General features: G+C 46.6%; 1 protein-coding gene across 2 annotated transcripts in view; it reads left to right on the forward strand.

Annotated features, from left to right (window-relative positions):
- The first annotated feature begins 775 nt into the window (after positions 1 to 775).
- The window catches only part of SCGN (secretagogin, EF-hand calcium binding protein), a 52721-nt gene continuing 36234 nt past the window's right edge, over positions 776 to 17262 (forward strand). Inside the window, exons 1-4 of one of the 2 annotated variants that reach the window (XM_058285337.2) lie at positions 776 to 1103; positions 1980 to 2050; positions 11053 to 11145; positions 15584 to 15673. In XM_058285337.2, the coding sequence (XP_058141320.1) occupies positions 1022 to 1103; positions 1980 to 2050; positions 11053 to 11145; positions 15584 to 15673 (336 nt within the window). In that variant the 5' untranslated portion in view covers positions 776 to 1021. The remainder of the gene's footprint in view (positions 1104 to 1979; positions 2051 to 11052; positions 11146 to 15583; positions 15674 to 17262) is intronic. The other variant, XM_058285338.1, reaches the window with a different exon arrangement.

The raw sequence follows: 17262 nt of genomic DNA on the forward strand, positions 1-17262 counted from the left end.
CTAGGAAGAGGCAGAATTGGGGTCCTAAATCCAGAGTTATATGCCTCTAACTTCTTTTTTTATCCCAGTATTATTAACACAAGTCCATAGTCTATTCAGATTTTCTTAGCTTTTACCCATCTCACAAAGCACCCAGTCAAGTTTTGGACAGTTCTGATAATTAGGAAGAGCTCTGTGTGCCTCCAAATGATTTTTGTCCTGTTCTTCGTGCGTCAGCACGGTCCCCTAAGCGCTCTGCAGCCGCCCACCGTGTTTCCCCTACATCCTAACTCCTGGCAGAGCGTGGCGCCGTAGGCACTCCCCTCCGCATCCTCCTTATCCCACTTCAAACCACCGCGCCTCCCAGTTTCTATTTAGTCACCAGTCCTCATAGTGCAGTACAGTACAACAGTGAGAATGTTGAATGTTGCATACCATCAAGACTCAATAAATGCTCTTACTTGCTCACTGGGAACTTCTTAGATCACCACCATCACCCTGCCCCTCCCGCACACGCTCTATTTCGGCATCCTCAGCTCCAACACTGGCCCCGACGCTGGCCACCCCTCCCAACCCTTTAAAAGCGGCAGCTCTCGCCAGAAACCTCCCTGGAGGCACAAGCTTGGAAGGCGAGTCAACGTCAGGACGATGTTTTCTTTGAGTTTGACAAGCAAGTTGAAGGGCGGAAGGCAGTGAGCCGTGGACGCCCGGAGACAGCTCCTTTCTGCCCGAGACCTCCCGGCGCGGGCACAGACAGGAACTCCCTGGTGCCCGGCGAGGCCGCGCGCGGGGCGGGGCAGGGGCGGGCGCGCCAGGAGCTGGGCGGGCTCGCGGCGCGGGTTTCTCCAAGAGCCCGCGGCGCGGCCGGGGACCGTTCAGTCGCCTTCGCGCCGGCCCCACCGACAGATCCCCCAGAGCAAATCAGAGAGAGAAAGAAGCAAGCGTGGGACTCAGGAACTTTTGTGAGAAAGTCGTCACCAAAGTTCGCTAGGCGTTCGGACCTCGTCCTCGCCGGCCGGGCCTGCGCCCTGCGCTCAGCACCATGGACAGCGCCCGCGCCGCGGCTCCGGGGCGCCTGGACGCCGCCGGGTTCTGGCAGGTGTGGCAGCGCTTCGACGCCGACGGTGAGTGAAACGGGAATCTGCGCTCTCGGGTAGACCCGTCAAAGGACCTAGAGTCTCCCCTCTCGGGACGCCTTCTCCCTCAGGAAAACTTGTCTGGTTGCGTCGTTAACGCAGTGCATCTAAGGCCTGTGAGCGGGTATTGCACGTCCAGATACCAGGCTGAAATTCAGGGTGCGGGCATGATTGTGCGTGTGCGCGCGCGCGCGTGTGTAAACATATTCGAGTCTTGTCGACTGAGACTCAGCTATGAGAACTCAGCCTTCCCTAAATGTCCTCATTTTCACCATTTTCTCTCAGTGACTTTGTTGTAAACGTCCCACTCTTTCAAAGGAAGAATGAATTTTATTAACCTTAAAAAAAAAACCCTCCAAAACAAACAAACAAACAACAACAAACAAACAAAAAAACACGCAGAAAACCTGAAAAGAAAGTATAACTTCCTAGCATTTGCTTTGGTATTATTAACCCTTAAAGAAACACAAAGAAAACATCTAAAAGGTGTGTTTTAACCCTGCAAACTAGAATTCAGTAGTTACATTCTGCTAATTTTTCCCAAGCATCCAAAACCCTTGGGTTGAATTGTATTCTAAAACTCATGCTTACTTATTGATTAAAATGCATGTATTTAATAGCTTTTCTTTTCCAAATACTAATACAAACCCTAGCGTAAAACATTTAATGCTGGAACTTATGTGTATTATTCAATTCATGTCTTGTAAATATTGGCCCTTAGTTACTGAAATAGCAAAGAATGGTGCCCATAGCGATTTTATAAATTGTGAAATTAAAAAAAAATTTAGATACTGATTTGACACATGTTAATCTAAATAAGTGGCTATTGTTTATTCATATCTTTTTGTTTATTCATATCCTTAGAAAAAGGTTATATAGAAGAGAAGGAGCTGGATGCTTTCTTTCACCATATCTTGATGAAACTGGGTGCTGATGTAAGTACTTGTGGCACAAAGCACTTAATTCGTGTGTCTCTTAGCAAAAAAAAAGAGTTCAAGTCTTTTTGATTTGTACCTACTAATTCCATCTGACCTCTTTTTGTTCCTTGCATGCATATTATTTTTCTCCCTCTCGGAGCAACACAGAGGGATTTAGGCAGGTTTTTATAAAGGGTTCAATTATGGCATTAGACATGCTGGTCACTGACTTTCAGCATAGCATCTGTCATTCATTCGAAGATCACAACTCTAGACTCACATAACTCTGATTTGGTTATGTCTCTGCTAATGGATTTACACCTGGAGATAAGGTAGCCCACTTTGTTCACCAAGGTGGAAAAGATGTTAAAAGCGTCAGGGTTCTGGGTGTTGAGTACACTTATACTACTTTGATAGTGAACCACAAACTGGCCATTGAAAATTATTTTTCCATTATTCATTTTATTAGAAGAGGTTACAGATTGCTTACAAATGGACAAATCAGAAAGTAACGAGCATACTTAGAACCCAGGTATAAATGTGAACCACTCTTCCCGGTGTCTGTGCCCCTCCCTGATGGTGAATCTAGCCCTGTAGGACGTAGATTAACTCTTGAAGATCCTGGCACCAAAGCAGACCAAGGAGGCAAATGGGCAGAGACCAGCCTGGGGGTGGAGAGTTGAGGGCTCCACCAGGGGGTGCAGAATGGAGGCAGTGGCTCTGGGGTCATTAGCATTTAAGGTGAATTAAGGAGATGGTTTAATCTCAGGCTTCAGTTAGTTACCTGGGAGATTAATGAAATGAGTCCCACTCTGCTGTAGGAGCTCAGTAAGGGGCTCGGTGGACTGCACCCCTGAGTACAGCATGAGGGGGTGGGATGGTGGTTGGGGGTGGTCAGACAAAAAGAAGCTGCCGGCTGCCTCTGCGGGTCACGTGGGCCTCTTGGTCTCTGTCTCTACAAGTCTTTGTCTCCCTCCTCCCCCCCCTTTAAAAAAATCTTTTTCTCTCTCATTTCTTTGACTCTGTTTCTTATTTCTGTGCTTACTCCTCTCATCTCTCTTTGTCTCTGCCTTTCTCTCTGACTGCTCCATCTTTCTTCTTTTCCTTGTTTCCCTCCAATCTCTCTTTCTCATCTGTGTCACCATGTCTCTGTCTCTCATTTCTGTCTCTTTTCTCTCTTTCTGTTTTTCCTTTCAGCTCCAGTCTCTGATCCTCAAATCTCTCTCTTTGCCCCTCCTTTCTCTGTTTTTTGTTTCCCGTTTCCTTTCTCTTACTCTTTCCTTCTTCCTATCTCTTGTGTCTTTCTGTCTCAGCTCCTTTTACCCTTCAGTCCCTCTGTCTTTTTTTCAGACTCTGTCCTCTCTCCCCCTGTGTCGTTTATTTCTTTGTCTGCCTTTACCCTCTCCTCCCCTCCCCACCTGCAACCTGTGAAATGAAGGGAGTGGAAGGACGGTGATAGATGTCCTTCTTTCCTCTGAATCGGACCACTTACACACATCCCTCTCCTTCATTTCTGCACTCACACTAGCTGTGAGCAGAGCTGAGAGAGACCCCCAAATGAGATTCCCCTTCAGCTTTGCTGCGCAGCATCACACGCCAGTGGCCTCACTTGCAGAGCTTCCCACTTGTTGTAAATGCTAAGGCTCAAGATTCCCTGGATCCAAAGCCATTTTGTCAAACGTGGACAAGGATATTGGAGGTAAGCAAAAGGATGAAAGTAAAACCATTTGAAGGCTTGGAATAAATTCGATGGTCAACATCTTTTAATCCCCCAAGAAAATTCACACCTTTTAGAAAGCTCCTTGCTCTAGTGATTTATAGGAAAACAGGAGAAAAGTTGCTGTCAGGCTGCTGGAAGAGTCTTCTTGTTGCTTGGGGAGCTACTCAAACACAAGGGGCTGCTCTAAGCTGAGGCTGCTGTGCCTTCCTCTGGGGCTCCCGCTAACTTTAAAGGGATTGCTGCTCTTGGCAGGAGTGAGAGGGGAGTCCTCCTTATAACTTGGCTCCTGCCCTCAGTCTGGCCCCTGGACTAACCCTTCCCCCCAGGGCAGGCACGGTCCTTGGAGGGAAGGAGACAGCTAATGACTCCCCAGTGTCCTGTGCATCTGAGTTCCGGGCAGGGAGCTCTGCAGCCAGGGGCCAAGGGCAGGGAAGATGGCAGAGTCCTCAAGCCAGCGGAACTCAGATTTTGGTGTGCTTCGGCATTGTCTGAATTTGTCAAAATGCAGACCCCTGGGTCCCATCCCCTGGGGTGTTTCCCGTCACTACTTTTGGGGTCTGCCCGTGGTCCTTAGCACTCTAAGTCAGTTTGCGTCTCCTTGCACCCTTGCCCTTCTAGGAAGAGTGCCTGCCCAGGGGGAGTGGATTCTAATCAGGCACTTGGCAGGGAGAGAGCGTGGACCCAGGGTGATGGGATGTTTTAACTGTTAGAAATGGTTCCTTTTAAAAGGCTGAGGCCTCAGCCCAGGGGCCTGGTTTCAGGGGCCCACTGGACAGGCAGAGGAAATGATTCCTCATTTCCCGCTGAGCCAGCCCTTAGAAACCCGGCAGGACCTCCGAAGGGGAGGCCGCTCCAGCCCAGGGCCCGCTCCCGTTCGTTTGCGATGCCCCAGAGGGCGAGGAAGCAGGCAGCCAGGGTGGCCCCATGGCCAGGCAGCCCCCCACCCTGCTGTCCACGGGTGGCCAGGGTTCCCCAGAGGCTCAATAGCTCCCCTGTCCTCCACTGACTAGTGACAGCGACCTCGGAAGAAAGGACTGTGGGGTTTCTAACTGCAAGCTGCCTGCTAATCAGTCTTGGAGAGGGAGCAGCCTGCTTGCAATCACCTGTTCCTCGTGGCCCCTGCGGGGATTAACTTAATGGAATCATCAGCTGCTCGAGTGCTGTTTCCAGGCTTTGTGGGTTTTTTTTTTTCCTTCTTCTTTTCAAATGCTGAGAATTAGATTTTGAACTAGGTCTAGCTCTAGCTAGCCCAATGCAGAGGAAACGTTTCTACACACCGACCATGAGCAGATTGTACCCCATTCTGCGCCTCTTTCAAGGCCTCAGAGATTGTAAGTACCTTGCCGGGGCCTAGGTCTCGGATGAGGGTGGGCAGGTGGGTGCTGGTGGGGGATGGCAGTGCAGGGAGCCCTGGGCTCTTCTACCTTAGAGCATGAGCCAGACGTGGACGTTGGGGTTAGAGGCCAGAAGTCTAACCAGCGCTCTGGCTGCAGCACCTCTGCTTTCATATGCACTTACTCGGAAATCTAATTTTCTACCAACGTGACCTATGATAAGTAATTTCCTTTGAGAATGCCCAGGCCACAAGAGACATGTTTTCACTCCATAGATAGTATGTTCCACAGACCCAGGGATGTTTACTGTCCTAAGGAGCTCTTAATCTAGAAGGGCACCCTGAAAGTAAAAGAGGAGGCCACCCTGTGGAGTGATTGCCAACACTTTTCCTGGATGGTGCACCCCAAACACAGATGCACACATTCCCTTGCGCAGAGACTGGAGAGGCTAATCGCGCCTCATTCTGTCGCGTTTCACATGAGGAAGGGGATCTTAGGGTCCCCGAGTAGCTGTTTACCTTCAGCAGAGGTAAGAACTGAACTTTGTCGGAAGTTCCTTGCCTGAGAAGCTCCACAGTGTAGGGAAGGACCTGTGCTTGTGGAGAGGAATCTACCTCTATAGCCGTGTGACCTGTGGGCCATTTAAACTCCCTGAGTCTCAACGTTCTTATCCATAAAATGGGAATGACAGTGTTTTGTCCTGCATAGCTCACAGGGATATGATGAAGGCCAATGAGACAACACAAGTAAAAATTGCTTTTAAGTCTCGAAAGCATCCACTGGATACACATGCCTAAGGTGTTATGGTGGCCACTTGGGTCCCTATTTGTCCCAGTGTCTTTTCTGGGCCCTCTTTGTCTCAAGGCCTCCAAGGGATTACCCCAGATAGGGATAAATGAAGCTTACTCTTTAAAATGTGGGGAAGTCTTCTGGTTTTCTTAACCACTGAGCCACATCTGCTCCCCTGAGTTTGCTCCTTTTCTGTTTGCCTGTTGGCTTATTTTTTGCTTGTTTTTTTTTTTTTTTCCCTCCTCATTGTCTACTCAATGTCTGCTCGTTGTTTGCCTTCTTTAGGAGGTGCCAGGAACCAAACCCAGGACCTCCCATGTGGGAGGCAGGTGCCCAACTGCTCGAGCCACATCTGCTCCCAGGGAGGCTTTTAAGATCTAAAGAAATATGCCTATCAGTGGGGTTTCCAGCTTGCGGGAGAAAGTTTTCTAGGCCAGAGTCACCTCTGGAGGACCTCCTAAATCCTCCCCACCACATCTTCTTGACCCTCATGAGTACAGAGGATCCTTCCCAGGGATAGACAAGAGACAGACAAACTCTCACCTCAGGGACTCCTTGACATGTGCTCAGATTCAACAAATGGTCCGGGCATTATTTCCCATTTCTTCACTGGAGATTTTAAAATCTGGAGATTTTATTTCCAGATCACAAACGTCTTTTCTCATATTTTTTAATTTGGCATGCTTTCATTCAGAAAGGTATTAATTTTTTTTAACTAGGCCCACGTCTATAATCATCAAGTGAGTACGTTTGGTGGATATATTATAAATTCAATCTGCCCCAGTCCTCTTTAGCCATTTGGGTTTCTAAAAGCAGGACCCAACCATCAGTGCAGCAGATGGTCTTGGTTTGTCTAGAACAGAAACCTGAACTCCATTTGATCAGTACAACATCTCAATCATAAATGCCTGTGGTGTGGGTTTGCTTTTGTAAAAAATAATAGTTCTACATATAGAAGCTGATTTCAGTTCTCACGAATGACAGAATTCTCAGTCGTTTGCAAAGAGACTCACTTTTATTACAATTTATTCCAAACGACGTTTATTACTAAGTAGCTAGATTCATTTAGGGGCTATAGAAGCCATGGAGTCACCTTTTCCTGTTGTCCGCCCATCACCCTTTATCATATTCTAATTCACTCCAACAGAAGTTTAGGAGTTAAAAAGAGGAGGTTACATTCCATTTTTAAATCCTTACTGGCGAGAGCTTCCTATGGTTGGACTGGGAAGAGGTAACTATTGCTTGACATGAAATGTAGGGGTTCCCCTGTCCCCAGGATCCACACCAACCCTTAGGCACGGAAGCCCAGATGCTAGTAGAGGAGCCAGTGGCTTAAATCCCCTAAGCAAGAGTGTCTTCTCTACCTCCCTGTCATGGCTGCACCCATCCCCTGCAGCGGTTAGGTGCTGCCAGGTGCCGAGAGCTGGGCAGTCATGTCCCAGGGCTGCCCTGGGAGAAAACTGGTCTTGTTAGCTAAGGTCCCCCAGGCTCCCCAGGTCCCCCTGGCTTTTAAAGCATCCTCTTATCTAACCAATTGCCAGAATCTATCCTGATGAAATTCCAAAGTAAGTCCTCCTTGCCTTTTGTTTGAACCGCTTCTCATTGATAAGCCACTAAACTCTGGGCTCTACAGCTTTACTAGTTACTTCCTGCCTTATTTCCAGTGACTGCAAGGAGGAGAGGAAAGCGCCCTCCGTACCACCAATGCTCGCTTCTATTTACTAAAAATACTGATTACACTCTTGCTCTGCCACTAGCCAGCTGCCTGGCACTTCACCTCTCTGTGGCCAAAACGAGAGGGCAGCGTCTCCTCCTTAGGAAAGGCCTGATGTTCTCTGGCTCTGCAGGAAGGGTGCATGCTGATGTATAGTGTGGCAGTAATAAAATTATCGTGGATTTGAAATGTTCTCTTTTCAAGCACTGTGACCTAGGAGGTAGAGAGTTTGTGTGACCTTCCGACTAGATTTTCTCCTCCCTGGGAAACACTGGCCATATGCAGAGCTCATCGTAAGAGATGACTATGAGGGAGAAAACAGTGTGGCTGACAGCCCCTCAACGCCAGGGTGACTCAAGCCCCAGCTGCAGGAAAGAGGGTCTCTGAACCACGGAGACTTCCCCAGCCAGGGATGGGAAGTGGAAAAGGAGAATCCCCATGCAAGAGGCTGAACACATGAAATTTAAAAATTCTCCAAATAGGAAAAGGGTTGTAGGTCAGCAAGGAAGCCAGGGGCCAACGAGTACAGCTGATCATCCTGCTTTTCCAGGGCCTCGTGGAGATTCCGGGAGCTAACGTTGGTGGAACAGCCTGGGTGGGTACCCACGCTGTGGCTGGCACTCCATAAATGTTTATTTTCCCGATCTTTCTTTGTCTAGCAAGTTAGATGTAGGAAGCTGTCCATCTACCCGCTTCCCCCACTTTTCTTCCCAGCCACTAAAACCAAACCCACAACGGGTTGGTTTAGACAGTGGAAATTTACTGGCTGGTGGTTTGGAGGCCAGGTGAAGTCCAAAATCAGGGTGTCAGCAGGGTGATGGTTTCTCTCCAAAGACTGGCTTTCAGGGGCTGGCTGCGGGCGATCCTTGGTTCTTGGCTCTTCCGTCATATGGCAATGCACATGGAAGTATCTGCTTTCTCCTTGGGGCTCTGTTGACCCCAGCTTCTGGCTTCTCCCTGTGGCTTGTCTCTCTGTGCCCTTCTCTACAGATGCTTCCATAGTAGGATGAAGACCCCTGCTGATCTGGGAGGGTGCACCTTAACAGAAGGAATCTCCTCCAAAGGGCCTCTGCACAGTGGATTCCCATGCACAGCAAGGGAGTAAGATTAAGAATGTGCTTGTTCTGGGTTACAAAATGCCAGGCCAGCCCCTCCCTCCTACTATCTCCTCATCTTTTTGGAAGCCCCTCAGGGACAAGCCCCAGTGGAAAGGAAGCCAGGACAAGGGCGTCCTCCACCAGCTGTGAGGGAGGGCAAGGACCCAGGCTTTCTTGTACCACATCCCTGGAGCCCAGAATGGTGCCTGGCACACAGTTGACAGTAGACGCTTGTGGAACGAATTAATATCCGAGACCGAAGTAAGTGCTACACACAGATTTGAGAAGTGGATTTCAGAGGAGAAAACTGCAGGAAGTGAAGGATGAATAGGGAGGAGCTCCTGAAATGATTGCGCCCCGGAGCCCAAAAGGTGAAGGGTCCTGCTCAAGAGCTCGCAGCTCGGTGGTGGCCGGGTTAGGTCCAGAGCCAGGGCTGGCCTCCCTGCTTAGAGCCATTCCCACGGTGTGGTCAGTGGACAGCACGGAAAGAAATGGGCAGCCTGCAAGGCTAATGGCCTAAACAGAGCAAGCGGTGGCAGAGCGAGCTGTGCAATATCCTGATCGCTCTACAGGCATTCATTTTGTCTTGGCAGCTCCCTTCCCTCATTTCAGCAGCAACAAGCTGTCGCTGGGGTTGCCTCAGAGAAAGGCCCCTGCAGAATGAGAAAGAACGGAAGAGTTGATTTTCAAAGTAGACTTTTACAAATCGTTGCAAACATGGAGAAAATGGCTCGGCATCTCAAAAGCCTGCCTTGTGAGAACCAGCAGTCAAGCAGATTGGACAGCACCCACCTCCATCCCTGCCCCACCCCCAGGGAGCCCGCCTGCTGCACAGACCCTGCCACTCACCGTCACACGCCCCTGACGATGGCAGAGGGATGACCTCCATGTCCCTGTTCTCAGAGAGGCGCAGGGCCGAAGGGCTTCAAGCAGAGTGATGTGATTCCTACTGGAGAAACAAGACATCCTGGGAAGGAAGCCTTGAAGTGCGTTCACTTGCAACTGATTTAAGTTCACGCCTTCTGGGGTGGATTGAAATCTGGAGCCAGTTTCCACATTCCGGTGGGTGTGGACTCATTGTAAATAAGGGCTCTTCAGGACACTCCCTGAGTTAAGGTGTGGCCCCCTGAGTCGGGTTGGGCTCTAATCTGGATTCCTGGAGTCCTTTCCAAGCAGAGGAGAAGTTAGATGGAGAAATTGTAGGGAGCAGCCAGAAGCTACAAGTCCAACCGGAAGAGAAAGGGTAAGACTTGCCGTGGGCATTGCCAATGGTTGCTGGCCAGCCAGAAGACACCAGCTCCAGCAGGAGGCACACCTTCTAGCCTCAAGCTGTGAGCCAATAAATTCCTGTTGTGGAGGCAACCTGTTGGACGGTATTTGTTGTAGCAGTTAGGAAACCACAGTCCTTTCCTTGTGCTGGTTTTTTTTTTTAGCATTTGAGGTTTTCCCTGGGGGCTCTCAGGAGTAGAGGTTTGTGAAAGCCTCTACCCATCAGCCTTGCAATGTGTGTGCAAGGATGACTCATCTAGACCCCCCCAGAAGCCCAGAGTTAGCCACTAACATTGGCAGGGACTGTAGTCGGCCAATGGGATCACCTCTTACTCACAGCTGGAGGGTCTTGGACAAGGGATGGGGGGGTAACATTAGGGAGAATGAATGTAGCGTGACTGGTCAAGTCAGGAATCTCGGCTTCGGGCAGTGTTTGGGATCTTCTGTGTCTCTCTACCCCCACACCAAGAATTCATTCTTCATTGCTGATATGTGTCACAGTTCTTTGTAATAACCTTGAAGGCCACTGATGCAGAACAATTCAAGGTGTAGAAAAGATTTACATAGCAGGCAGATGTGACATCTTTGGTAACTCAACAACTACTTTATTACCTTGGCTTCGTTTTTATTATTTTTCCCTTCTAATATTTTTTAAAGAAAGTACAAAGAGAAGATTAAGAGAATGAGCCTATGGCAACCTGGGCAGCTAGGAGACCTGGACTTATTTAGAAATAAAACAAAAGCTCTGAGTTCTTAGAAAGAAAGTCTATATGCCAATTGCAATATAGTGTTTTGCCCCAACCAAATGTATGATAATGTTCAAATTCAAATTAGAGACCCTCTAGTCTCTACGTTTCTCTTAATATTTTAGGAACTCACTAGCTATAACTCTTACTCGTCAGGATTTTGGTTAATGGTTGGTTACTCAAGAAATTTCCATTGCTACTCCTTCTTCTGCAACAGGGAGGATCAATATAAATGGCCAGGGGATCTGATTTCCAGGTTAGAATAATAGAATTATCAGCCTGTGCTGCTATCCTAACTACATTTTTGGGACTCCCAGGGACTTTAATGTAGTTTTATTTGGCCCATTACAGGATACAGTCATGGATGAAAACTTGCAGAAAGTGAAAGAGCAGTTTATGGCTTCCCATGAAGTCTCTAAAGATGGCCATGCCCAGATCAAAGAGGTACCTTTTATAACTATACTTCTCGGCTATACTTTCTTTCACTTTACCTTCTTGGACTGTAACATCCTCACAAAGACAATAAAAATCTTACATTCAATTGGAAAATTAGACCCTTCTTCAAGGAAGTCAGCCTTGAAAACACTTTTTAAGCAATCACCTCTCCTTTTTAATCTGCTTAGTAGCAAAGAGTGTGAAAATCTTCTATTATTTCATTTAGCTCAGTCAATATTTATACCCATTTTACAATCAAGGAAGTGAGAAATTCGAGGTCTTTCAGTTACTCGATCCCCTGTTTGTCTCTTTGCACAGTTTTCTTCAAATTAAACCTGGAAATAAGGAAGAACTTACTGACAGTGAATGAGTTTAAACTTCAGCATCAGCTCTCAGTGGGGGCTCTAAAGACCTATCCCCAAAGATCATTAAAAATAAACCAGACAGCAGCTGTCTGCACCCTAAGTCGGCTCACTTTTACCGAGTTCCTACCAAAGCAAGGAACTGTGTCAAGCATACCACAGCTGGGATGGTTGACTTCTTACCTGACCATTTCTCCTTCTACTCACAAACTATTTGCAGTTTAGAAATGATTTCAATACATATTGTGTTACTCTATACCCTCAGTAGCTACAGAAGACAGGCATGGACTGTTATTCTCATTTTACTGATGAGGGAGCTAACTCTGCAGGCATCATATAGCCATGATGATGGCAATGCTTTAAGTTCAGCCCATTTTAAGTGTGATTCTATACCAGATGACCCAATCTGAAAATCAGATATGCATTTCATAGTCAAAATTGCCTGCCATATATATGATCATGTCACTGTATTTGGACAGTAATTATTATTGATGAAAATAGTACTCAACTGTGATAATATGACAAAATAATATTTCTTTATAAAAAGTAGGCATGTTCAAAAGGAGGCTGTTCTTTTCCCCCAGGAAACTAATCAATTAAATCCTATATTAATGGGAGTAATGGTTTCTAAAATTTTTATTCAGAGGTAAAATTGTATATGGAACCAACAGTTTTCATTATAACTGATATAGAAATACCAGTGTACTTCTTATTGCAAAAGCAAGGGCAAGCCTCCAGCTAGCAGTACCAAATAAAGTGTTTGTGGCCACGTGTTCACTGTTCTATTCTCCAGCCCTCGGAATAGAGCATGGCACATAGTGGTGCTCAATAAATATTTGTCAACTGAACAAATGAATGAAGAAATCACGTCAAATAACTGAAAACTATGTCATTGTCTCACCAATAAATGGTAGAAGCAACTGGGAACTTGGCAGCCATCTTGGCTTCCGTGTCCACCGTTTTGGAGTCCCACAAACAAATGTAGTTAAGGTTGTTGCTCACAGAGAAGCTGATTATGCAGGATTTTGGTCCCCAGGGTCTCTTGAAGTCCTGCCAGTCTGTGAGTCTAAGGTGCAACAAGGTCTTCTGCTTTTACCTTCTTCAGCTGAAACACTGATAATTTAGCTTACTCTGATTACAGGTAGCTGTGATGTAAAAATTAGCCTATCCTTACACATTCTAGAAGCTCTAGCACAAAGTAAGATGGGGAACAGATCGCAACTGACAGCCAAAGGGAGGCTCTTGGGGATTATCTGTGGATTTGATTTGTCCAGGGCCCCTCTTTGCTACTTCAATCAAAATTGAAGAGAGTGGGTTCCAAAGCCCCCAGGTCAGCAGGTTACATTTTAATTGGGTTTGTTCGTGTGCCATCCTAATGCAAAAGAAACTACACAGCTTCATCCCAAAGAGCAATTCTTTTTTTTTATTTTATTTTTTTATTTTTTAATTGACTTTGTAATAATATTACATTAAAAAATATATATATATATGAGGTCCCATTCAACCCCACCACCCCCACCCCACCTCTCCCCCCCCAGCAACACTCATTCCCATCATCATGACACATCCATTGCATTTGGTAAGTACATCTTTGGGCACCTCTGCACCTCATGGTCAATGGTCCACATCATGGCCCATACTCTCCCACGTTCCATCCAGTGGGCCCTGTGAGGATTTACAATGTCCGGTGATTGCCCCTGAAGCACCATCCAGGGCAGCTCCATGTCCCAAAGACGCCTCCACCTCTCATCTCTTCCTGCCTTTCCCCATACCCATCAGTCACCATGTCCACTTTTCCCAATCCAATGCCACCTTTTCTATGTGGACATTGGATTGGTTGTGTCCATTGCACCTCTATGTCAAGAGGAGGCTCAGATTCCACATGGATGCTGGATGCAATCCTCCCACTTTCAGTTGTAATCACTCTAGGCTCCATGGTGTGGTGGTTGTCCTTCTTCAACTCCATCTTAGCTTTAATCCAACAGGCCTTGTGTGGGCTGGTGGGAAAAGCCTAATATGAACACAGCAGAATATAATATAGTATAATGCAAATTACTTAACCTCTCTCAGGTTTGATTCCATCATCTTCATCAACATGGTAGCTACTGTTTCTTGGATACTTAATATGTAACAATTTCCTTGCTAAACAGTTTGTAAACATTGGATTGTTTTACTTTCTTCTTTTTTTTTTTTAAAGATTTATTTATTTATTTATTTAATTTCCCCCCCCTCCCCTGGTTGTCTGTTCTCTGTGTCTATTTGCTGCGTCTTGTTTCTTTGTCCGCTTCTGTTGTCGTCAGCGGCACGGGAAGTGTGGGCGGCGCCATTCCTGGGCAGGCTGCACTTTCTTTTCACGCTGGGCGGCATTCCTCACGGGCGCACTCCTTGTGCGTGGGGCTTCCCCACGCGGGGGACACCCTTGCGTGGCACGGCACTCCTTGCGCGCATCAGCACTGCGCATGGCCAGCTCCACAGGGGTCAAGGAGGCCCGGGGTTTGAACCGCGGACCTCCCATATGGTAGACGGACGCCCTAACCACTGGGCCAAGTCCGTTTCCCTACTTTCTTCTTTTGAGGTACCAGGGTATGGGAGCAGGCACTCAACTACTCAACTATACCTGCTCCTCATTTTACTTTTAATCTTCACATAAACCCCATGATATAAATATTTTTTCTCCATTTTATGAATGGGGGAAACTGAGGCACTGAGGCTCAAAGATGTTTATTAACTTGCCCAAGATCAAATAAGTGATGAATAATGGAGGAAGAATTTGAACCCACTCCAAAGCCCGTCACACATTGCATTGTGTTACCTCCTGTTGGAAAATTGGGCATTTGTATACTTACTCTGCAGGGTTGGTGTGAAAATTTAATGAGATGATAAATGCAAAACACCTTGCTGGTGTCTGTCAATACCTGAGTGCCATTATTAACATGCTGTGTCCTTGGGATGGCCCACATCCAACTAGAAAACATGCACAGGAGCACAGGCTTGTCCTGCCTAAACCCCATAGAAGATCTGGACTCACTCTGTGGCCCTGTAAAAGAGAACTACCCCGTTAAAGAAGAAATGGTCATTGTTTATGAGGACAACTCAGGGAGAAGACAATGACCTGAGGTTTCTCCATACCCTAGGTCAGTGAACCCAGCCAAAGCTGCTACACTCTGAAATACATGCTGCAGTCCCATAGAGGGTGAACGTTTTAGCTTTGTTCATGGGTATGAGTGAAATAAATCCATGAAATTGGTGAGCACTTAGAAAGCAGGTTGATTGAATTGATCTCTCATGGATCAATGACTAGCATCACACAGTCACAAATAATGTAAAGGAGTAGAAAGCACGGTCAAGACTCAAGAGTCAAACCAGACAGCAGTTCTTCCTGCGGCTCCACATGGCACGACGTAACCTGTAGAGACGGCAACTCACTAGCATGACACAGGGGTTCCAAAGCGTGGGCTTGACTCAGATTGCCAAGGGTAACACCTGACTCCACCACTTTCTAACTAGATAAGTGGGGGCAAATTCCTCACCTCTTATGTAGCTCAGTTTCTTGAACTTTGAAATAACAAAAATGGTGTGTACTCTCTAAGTTGTTAGGATTAAATGAGTTAACATATAGAAAGCATTCAGAAAATGCATGATACAGAGACGCAACATATATTCTAATATACGTAATTGCTTTTATAAGAGTGATTATGTATATTTGTATTATTATTATCAGAGCAGACATGCATATATAGTTGCTAATATTATTATAGAGGTAAATTAATTGAATATTGGAGGTGCTTAGAGTAGTGCCTGGAACATTTTAAATGCTTTATTGTTATTGCTGTTATTATTTTGGGTTGTGAGCTTGTGGAAAGCAGATTCCCATAATGCCTCATACTTAGTGGTGGGTGCGATAATGTTTGAAAGAATCAGCTTATGAAGGAATGGCAGTAAAGGACAGAGAGCTGCAGGCTGGCCTCTCCACACTGAGCCCTTCTGTCCTGTGGGCAGGGCCACTGTGCCTTCTCCCCAGGGAATGCTCTTTAAACAGGCCCCAGCTGTAGACACTGACCGCTGGGTTCTCTTCATTCCTTTAGCTTGCCAGCATGTTCTTGCCCGAGGATGAAAACTTTCTTCTGCTCTTCCGCTGGGAAACCCCCTTGGACAGCAGTGTGGAGTTTATGCAGGTGAGTGCTGGGTGGTGACTCTGGGGGGAGGCCAGGGTCCCAGCCACCTCCTGGGCCGGCCACCACCCCTGCCCTGTCGCTAGGGGACAGCTGTGTTCAGAGGACAAGACCAGGCCAAGAAGTTCTTTGTGCAGGGTCAGGACGTCAGCCCCAACCCCAGGGCACTCCCTCAGCCCCTGCCCCTGAGCTGCCGGCTCTTTTCGCCTGAGCTGGAGGAAGGTCCCCGGCTTAGGCAGGGCAGGCAGCGAGGTGGGCGAGATGGGGCCCCATGGAGGCTGGAGGACACGTGCACCGTTGACAGCCCACGGTGGCTCTGCTGCCTCTTGGGAATGCTGCCCAAGTGCTACCGGATCCTCTGACACAAGAAACACAAGGCATCTAGACTTTATGTGAAACTGCCTATTTGTGAATATTGGCAACCGATCCCATTTTTGAAAGCATGGTGCAGTCAGAAGATAACTTTTGAGAGTGCCTATCCGGCCCGCAGCCCTTGTGTTTGCAGCCCCTGTGCCTGAAGACAAGCTAAAGAGAGAACCAGTGGCCCCACTGGCCCATTTCTCTCCAGTGTTAATGCCCGAAGTGGAAGGAAGATGGACAGGGCAGAGCAGGGCTTTTTCCAAGGCCCAGAGAGCGGCTCCAGGGCAGCCGCTGCTTCCCGACCCTCCCCGCACACAGGTACAAGTCCCCGTGTAGAGCCAAGAACTGGGCATCCTTCTGCACTGCTTATGCTCCTGCCCAAGTGGAGGTCATATAAAACTGGGCAAAACACAGGCACAGAAATCTGAATGGGCTGTACATATATGCTAAAGTTAAAAATAACTTTAGCCAGTGGGGAGGGGGGAGAAATAAATCTAAAAAAAAATTACTACTAACAAAATATTAAAAAAAAGAAAGCTGCACTGGCAGGGAAGCAATGGCAGATTGCTGCTTGTGCTCTGTCCATGGGCATGTACATTGGAACAGTGTTTTTGGAAAGCAATTTTATAAAAATGGACCAAAATCCTTTAAAATTTCATTATCCAAAAAGTTATTTTAAATACATCATTACCCTCTGACTTAATAATTCTGTTTACCAGATATCTACCTTTTTAAGGATACAGAGAAGTAGACAACATTTTTCTGCACAATGATGTTCATTAAATGTTGCAATGCTACTTAAAATTAAAAATGAAAATAATATCAATTCTGACAATGAAGGAAAAGTTCAGTAAATTATGATACATTCACATGACTCCTTGCATGATGGATACTGTTCCAGAAATTGGGGATTTCATCAGAGAAAACCCTGTCTTGGAACACTATGCATCACTAAAGTTCAAGTTTTTAAAGAATATTTAATGCCACAGAGGAAATGCAGTATAAAGTTAAGAAGTAACAACATGATCTTAACTTTGTTTAAGATCTTGCCCACCTCCCCCTTTTTCCCCCCAATAAATAAGGCCGTAGTTAAAAACACACAAGAAAAATGTTGGTTGTTTTTAAGTGGTAGGATTTTAAGTGATGTTTATTTTCTTTGTATTTTTCATAGTTTCCAATTGTGCATAGGATTGCTATTTTTTTTTTTAAGATTTATTTTATTTATTTCTCTC

This window comes from Dasypus novemcinctus, chromosome 22 (assembly GCF_030445035.2).
Source record: "Dasypus novemcinctus isolate mDasNov1 chromosome 22, mDasNov1.1.hap2, whole genome shotgun sequence".
Classification (NCBI taxonomy): domain Eukaryota; kingdom Metazoa; phylum Chordata; class Mammalia; order Cingulata; family Dasypodidae; genus Dasypus; species Dasypus novemcinctus.